At 38.9% G+C, this 8,054-nt stretch overlaps 1 protein-coding gene across 1 annotated transcript in view; it reads left to right on the top strand.

The window, feature by feature from the left end:
• GTF2F2 (general transcription factor IIF, polypeptide 2, 30kDa) overlaps positions 1 to 8,054 on the top strand; it is a 104,573-nt gene that overhangs the window by 80,838 nt on the left and 15,681 nt on the right. The window contains exon 7 of the mRNA XM_009322851.1: positions 6,228 to 6,327. Coding sequence (XP_009321126.1) covers positions 6,228 to 6,327 — 100 coding nt within the window. The remainder of the gene's footprint in view (positions 1 to 6,227; positions 6,328 to 8,054) is intronic.

Below are 8,054 nucleotides of genomic sequence, written 5' to 3'. Positions count from 1 at the left end.
CCCACAGGGTGCTGAGTTCCCTTAGTTCTCACAGAATTACAAAAACTTCGAGAAGTTTCACCATCTCTTAGGAGTTTTCATCTCTTGCCCATCATCTGCTCACTTGTTGTAGTACTAATGCTCTTGCTTGGAAGAAAAGTCAGAAAAGATGCTACCTGAACCTCAGCGAGGTGCGGTAGGCCAAATGAACTCAAGAGAAGTAGGTGTGAATCTATATTGCTACATTTATTTTGTTAGCTTGTTTTGGATGTGATTCTGCAGGATGTACCTACCTCTATTATGTTTGGGATGCTTAGCAAAACAGGAAGGCAAATAAAAAAATCTTTGTTACACATATCAGGTATGGTGAAGCTTCATGTACTGCAGCTACCTGTGTCTGGATCAAGTACAGAAGTACCGAGTAAGGGACTAAGAGAGCATTAGTCCTTGGCTTTCACTCCCCTGGTAGCAGGCTGGGAACTTCTGTGAGGAGTCAAAAAAAAAAGCTGCAAATCTGTGCAGAGCTGGAGAGTTTGTGTTTCTTCCCCTCCAAAGCTTTGGGCAGCGGGCCGGCCCTTTTCCAGTGCATCTCTGTCAGGTGATGTTGCAGATAGCGAAGCAAACCAACCTTTCCTTTTTTGCAGCAGTAAGGTTGGCTTCTTACTTACTGGTGCCCTGTGTAAATACAGCCAAGCACAAAAAGGTGTTGAAACTTTTCAGTCCCATCCTTGCAATAATTTCTTTAGAAAGGTCAAGAATTCAGGCCCTAGCAGCGTTTCTGATTAATACCTGCTTCTAATCTTTGAAACATTTGTTTTGTGGCAGAAGATTAATCAGAGGAAATCATCTGTTCTAAAGGTCTTTGGTTTATTTTTTATTGCTGCAAGATACATGTATTTAAAAGCCATTGAGCATCTCCACCTAGACGTGTACATATTGCCTGCATCTGTCTCCCTTTATGAGCCTGCTGCGTGTTGACAAGTCCTATAGAATTATTTCTGGCCTATTCGAATGTTTTTTCCCCTTATTCAACTGTAGGCACAATGACAAATCAGAGTTGCAGTATAAAATGTATTTTGCTGGGAAATGGCCAGGGCGAATTCGATGCTGTGCTGGATACTTGCTGTATTTCAAGGCAGAAGAGCTGTATTTCATCTTGGGGGTGGAAGAGAAAGCCACAGTGTGCAGGCTGGTGGCTGCTCCGTCGCTAATTTATTGGCAGATTTGGGAAAAAAAATCTGTATTCTTGTTTTATTTTTTAGGCTGGATATTAGCATGAATTACGGCACTGGCTATTTCAACAAGAGTCAAGTGGAAAATTTAACTCCTTGGAGAGTTGTGTGTAGTTCTGAGCCATAACTAAGGCTTTTAACTGTCACACTTCTGCAAATCATAATAAAGAGTAATAGGTAAAAAGCCACTGCTCCTTTAAATCAGTGTCACCAGTGACTCAGAAATATCTATTGTTTTGTTGTTGGTTTTTTTTATTCCTACCAACAGTTTCAATTAAGATTCAGCAGATCCACTCTGAGAAAATCCTGTATAAAACACCTCATAATATTTTGGTTTAATACTCTTTTTAAAATTCTGTTTAAGAAATGAGCATTGAATAGTAATAATATTTGTAACACATTAAAATATTGGTCTAAAAAGCTAATGCCCATTTCATAGCTTTTGTTATAAATTTTTGAGTGTATAATTACTAGAATGTATAAATACATATTTCATCAACTTTTTTTCAGACAACAGCTATACAAATTTAATAAGTCAAATATATTCACCCAGGCATATTACTTTCTGAATACAGGAGAATCATGGCATGGTTTGGGAAAAAAAAAACCAAAAACAAAAACACAACATATTTTCCCTGCAAATAGTGTCTGTACCAACAAATCATCTGGACAAAATGATTAGAGGTGTTTGTCTTTACCTTTTGTAATGCACTAAGCACATTTCAGTGCTTCATCCACACATGAACCATTTGCTAATTTGGGGTATATACCACATTTGTCAGGCCCTTTACCTGTATTTGTGCATTTTGGGGAGGCTAACTCCAGAGGTGCAGCAGCTGTTGTTCCATATAAGATTGTGTGACCGTATTCCGCCTGGCTTCCAGGCGGAAGGAAGGCAACATGAGGCTCTGTCATTCTCCAGGAGATCTTGAAAGCTGCACAAAAAGAAATCAGAAGGGCAGCCATTAGGGAGAAGAGCAAGATGCATGAGTAGAATACATGCATATTAATAAAAAGGTTTGCCTGCTGAGTCACTGCTTCCCATTTAGATTTCCATAGTGGCATGTGGCAACTGCTGTAATTGATTGTATTAAAAAGTAATACCAGGGATGTAATATATTATTAGTTCTCACTACAGCAGGAAAAAAAGTTAGCACTGTACTGTTAGCCAGTTTTCTGAAGACCGTCTGAGATCTGTGGGTTGTAATTTGGAAACCTTTGGCAAGGAACCTTGAAGTACAACAGGGATATCTCTGAAATGTCCTTCAGAGATGCGTACATTTGTAGCTGATATATTTGTTAGTTGGTACACGTAGATCTTTCTGAAATCTTCTGTCATTTGACAAACCAACTTAGATTTCCCATTTCCATTTTCAATTGGTAGATTTCCATCCCATTTCCTAAGCAGGCGAGAAGTTTTTCTTTGCTTTCAAGATTGTGTGCTGGGGAACTTCACAGGTTAAATGTAACTTCACTGCCATCAACCTTTGGAGGCCTCTGAGAAGTGCATTAGCTCTCCTACACATTTGGTTTTCTACTGGTTTGGAAATTAGCAGGTTAAAGTAAAAAAACCTGAAATGCACATCCTGCATGGCAAGTGAAAAATGTTACGAAATAAATTGCTGGTGTTCTTTTATGCAGAGAAGGATTAATTTATGGAAGCTGCACTGAAATGGGTGATGAAATTTCCTGTATCGTAGTTTTAAAATGCCAGAACAGGAAGGGACCTTCAACACTGAGTGGTGTCCAAAGTTCATGACAGGCTCTAGGCTAAAGAGCTATGAATTGTTTGCATGCTTAAATATCTAATTTATTAAGAAGCTGGAGGAGGCTTGACATCACCATTCTAAATCGTTTCCTTCTGAGGACAGTCTGAGGTGTTCAATCCATATTTTCAGTGTTCTGGCATTTCATCCTTGAAGGGCTAATGTTCTTTGGCTGTTTTCCTGAAGAAATGGAGGCTATTGTAAATTTACATTGTTAAAAGTAATGAATATAAAGCCCAGTGCAAGGAGGATTTAACCATGGAGAAGTGCCACCATTCTAAGCCTAGCACTCCCCGAGAACAGGAGACCATCTGATGTATTTCAATATTGTTATGAACCTTTTTATCGCTTACCTGTGCTGCAGCTGTAATGAGAAGGACTCTGGAACAACAAAACAAATATCTAAATCTGGTCCATGCGAAGAAGAGGGTGGTGCAATGGCCTGAAGGGGAAAGGAGAGACAAGAATTCCCACTTCATCTCCAGGAGGCCCTGTCTCATGAACAGGAGCAATATCAGTAAACAGGTTTAGAGCAGGAAATGTATCTCTGCATCCTTTATGGAAAGAAAAAGTGTGAGAGGGGAGAAGTGAGGTGAAGAATAGCTACAGTGGGGGAAAGGGACGACTGGAAAATTCCCCAGGTCAAAAATAGGAAAAATGGCAAAGAACTGCAAGAAAAGATTAAAAAAAAATAAAGCCAAACTATATAACCAGGCTTTTATTTTTTAAAATTAATAAAAAAGTCATTGAGACCAAAAAGAAAAAATCAAGCAATAAGAAGTAGAGAAAAAGACAGATTTGGAGAAAATACATTGATTTAGCTTTAGCCTGTGCCTCTTTGTGAAACTTGAGTTTAGAAGACCTTTGGTAACCAGATCAATAAAACCTTCAAAATCGTTTAATTAGATTGAAGGCCAAAAGATAAACTCTTGCGATAAAAACTTCTACCTTTGTTTGCCAGAACAGGAGTAAAAAGTGTTCACTGCTTGTTTACCTTCCGATTGATTTTCCTTCAAGCTAAGAAAAAACGTGCTACATTTGGACAGAAGAAGGCATTGATGTACCTTCTCCTGATTTAGAAATTAGAATACAAGGCAATGGTTGCTTAAGGGTAATGAAAACTATAGAACAGATGACAAGTCTACAAAGATTCAAGAGGAAGCAAGTTTATATCTTTGTATGAGGCAAAACTACTGGCAATTATTGTCCAGCAATATTAGCTATGAAGGATGTTTGGCTTTATTTCCAGTTGCTACAACTAGAGAATTTATTTCTTAATTTAATGCTTACCTCAAATGTAATTTATGTAGGTTGTTCACGTGTTAAATCAGAAGCATGCTGAATTTAAATTTACCTTTTGGGGTGTACATTATATTTTTACGAAAAGAAATCAGTGATCTCAAACACTTACAGTGTTTTTTAAAGTACCGTCTGTTTTATCACTTTTGTGTTTTACATTAGTAAACATGTAGTTATTATTTGCGTTAATGTCACTAATGTATTAGTTTTTCTTTGAAAAGAAGCAAACATCACTGTACATTTATTGGGCTATAAGTCTTACATTGTGTTTAGTGAAAATTGACTCTTCTGCCTCTAAGATACACCTTTGGAAACAAAATAACACCACTGATGATAACTTAATTTTATCTCAATATTAACTGTGCGTACCATTAAGCTATTTTCTCTGAAGGGACGTTGTTCTGCACCTTTCTAAAGCTTGGTTTTGTGCATCATCTTTTCAAGTAGTAATTCTTGAGTAACCGGAAGTAAACGGAGCACTCCTTCTACACCATCATATATAAGCTTTACATTACATAGGGATGAGCTTGACAAAACGTGTTCAACCTCTGACCTTCTCAGAGTCTTTCCCGAAGAGGACTGAAGGTCACCTTTTGTTAACTGTATGATTGAGACTTGATTGCAATCCTAAGCATAAATACAGGCTGGGCAGAGAATGGATTGAGAACAGCCCTAAGGAGAAGGACTTGGGGGTGTTGGTTGATGAGAAGCTCAACATGACCCAGCAATGTGCGCTTGCAGCCCAGAAAGTCAACCGTATCCTTGGCTGCATCAAAAGCAGCATGACCAGCAGGTCAAGGGATGTGATTTTCCCCCTCTACTCTGCTCTGGTGAGACCCCACCTGGAGTACTGCATTCAGCTCTGGGACCCCCAACATAAGAAGGATATGGACCTGTTGGAGCGGGTCCAGAGGAGGGCCATGAAGATGATCAGGGGGCTGGAGCACCTCTCCTATGAAGAAAGGCTGAGAGAGTTGGGGTTGTTCAGCCTGGAGAAGAGAAGGCTCCAGGGAGACCTTACTGCGTCCTTCCAGTACCTGAAAGGGGCCTACAAGAAAGCTGGAGAGGGACTTTTTACAAGGGCATGTAGTGATAGGACAAGGGGTAATGGCTTTAAACTGAAAGAAGGTAGATTTAGATTTTTAGATATGAGGGTGGTGAGGCACTGGAACAGGTTGCCCAGAGAAGTTGTGGATGGCCCCTCATTGGAAGTGTTCAAGGCCACGTTGGATGGGGCTTTGAGCAACCTGGTCTAGTGGAAGGGGTCCCTGCCCATGGCAGGGGGGTTGGAACTGGATGATCTTTAAGGTCCCTTCCAACCCAAACCATTCTATGATTCTACGATTGTACGTTGGTTTGAACTTGGGTGGATTTCTCTATCTTCATGTTTTTAAAGGTGCTCGTAAAACAGTTATTTGTGCTCTGTTACTCTACTATAATGCCAAAAGAAAGGTCACGGAAATTTATATTATTACATTAAAATGTCTAAGAGAAGGTCATGGAGTCTGATCTTCGCTGTGCTCTGGGAGTCAGCAGAGGTGGATTGAAAGCTTTTTCAGCGCTCAGCTGAGCAAGCTGGGAGATTCGGGGTTCATCTGGGTTGGATTTCATCTTTTTTTAAGAGCATGGGCTTTTGTTCCACCTGAGTGTCAGGCTTTTGGAATAAAATTTGTGTTCAGGCATGGTTTTTACTATCTTTCCTTCACAGCTGCTTGGTTTTTAGTATTTCAGTGTCTTCTGTAGCATATAGTGTCATAATAATCCACAGTGTCCTTGAGCAAAAATAGAGTAGGAAAAACTTAATTCAGAAGAGTGCATCTGTTTTGCCTTATGATTTGTTTGCAGCTGACCTTTGATAAGGGCTGGTTCATACTTGCAGATTTTTAGAATTCATTTTGAGTGTGTGCTTGTCTGAACTTTTTATTAATTCTCTTCTTCTTTTCTTTTGCAGATTACAGATAGAAGAATCTTCTAAACCTGTAAGGCTATCACAGCAGCTGGACAAAGCCGTAACCACAAACTATAAACCGGTGGCTAATCATCAATATAACGTAAGTAGCTTTCAGTATTTTCCTTTATTCTCCTAGCCAGGCATCTGGCTCAGGACTCTAGAATCACTCTGCTGCTGTCCTGCAGCCCTTTCGCTCACAGTTGGCCGCTGTCTTTGGAAATGTTCCATGTTATCTGGTTTCTCCCTGATTTCGTCTTCTGGGGATCTTCTTTCTGTCTCAACACCAACATCAGCCTTGGGGCTAAGGTCTGCCAATTCTAACTCTCTCATGTTACCTGATGGAGGGCAGACCACCTTTACCTAAGACTTTTCTAGTGTCTTTATTACATTCTTCCTCTAGTCTTTTTTTTTAAATGTAATTTTGAAATTTGGGGATAAAAGGCAGTTCTGGCTTTGTGCTATGAGATGTGGAAGCACTCCTTTGAGACAAATAAAATATCATATGGAGGTGGGTAAAATACTTGAAAAGAATCATTAGTTTCCAGTCCTCTGCAGGAACTGACAACAAGTAGAAAAGAGTAACAGCTGATAATTTTTAACAGTTTCATACCTTCATAGTACGTGTTATTTGCATCATTAGCTTTGTTAATATTACATCCACACTGCTGTTCCAGATCAGTTGATGCACATACAAACTATAATGTCCTTTTTCTTAAAGATCCTCTTTGAGTAATTTGTATGTATGCATATATAATCGCTGTTACTGTTGAATGTGAGAAATGTTAAGTCATACTGAAAATGAGTCACTCTGTTAGTCATTTAAACTTTTACACTTTTTATTAAGATTTTATTTACATAAAACAAATGACAATATACTGGATGATATTTAAGCATTATTCTGAAAGGCAGTTTATTTCTACAGAACCAAAAATAATCGTTTCTCTCTCTTGAGACTGTTTTGTAGTAGTTACTGTTCAAAGTCTGATCTATACATAGATGATAATACCAATGTAACTATTTCAGCTAAGGGAATGACATTTAACCAAAATAGTCACACTGATATATCCTGCTGTGCAAATGCAATTTTATATGAGTATATTGTTTTATGATGCTACTGTTGTTCTCCTTCTTTAATTCTGGAATAAGCTACGGTGATGTACAGCATCTCTTTTTAGTGGGATTCTGTGGCATTTCCCTGACACTAGCAGTATGACTTCAACCTGGAGACAATCTTTGAATCTTTATTCCAGTTGCAAACTGCTGTTGTCGTATCATTACAGAAATTTAAGTCTTTTGTGAGATTCAGGGCATATAACCAGGACATAACCAGGCTTCTTAAAAGTTATGATGCTCTTGTGTCCTAATCGTAATGTTTTTAGCAGTTACATAGCTGTCCATGCTAATGGAAATCCATTGGCAATGTCTTTACTTTTCATGTCTGCCTTAAAGGTGTTCTGATGAGAAAAATCTAGTAGGACATACTTACACTTGAGTCACTCTTGGCCATGCCTTGACTCTAAAGGCCCAGGCGTGACTACTTTCTACAACACCTTTCTTTTCACTAAGTCTTTTATTAAGGTTCGGGTTAGATGGCTGAAAGGATGTATGACTGGGAGAACACATCTGTGAACTTTTTAAACCTCTTGGTTAAATTTTTCTGGTGTATTCAAGCAGCAGTTGCTTTCTTAAAACTTGCTGTATTGCTTGTAATCATATGACAGCCCTGTTGGAGACTTTTCACAAGAAAGAAGAAAAAAAATGTACAAACTACCATACATGCTGAGGCATTCGGTCATCTTCAGGGGAGTTTCTGAGGAAAGAATGCGC

The sequence above is a fragment of the Pygoscelis adeliae genome, unplaced genomic scaffold (genome assembly GCF_000699105.1).
Source record: "Pygoscelis adeliae isolate BGI_AS28 unplaced genomic scaffold, ASM69910v1 Scaffold74, whole genome shotgun sequence".
Taxonomy (NCBI): domain Eukaryota; kingdom Metazoa; phylum Chordata; class Aves; order Sphenisciformes; family Spheniscidae; genus Pygoscelis; species Pygoscelis adeliae.
Note: the sequence above shows the minus strand (reverse complement) of the source record. Positions and strands in the feature narration are given on the sequence as shown.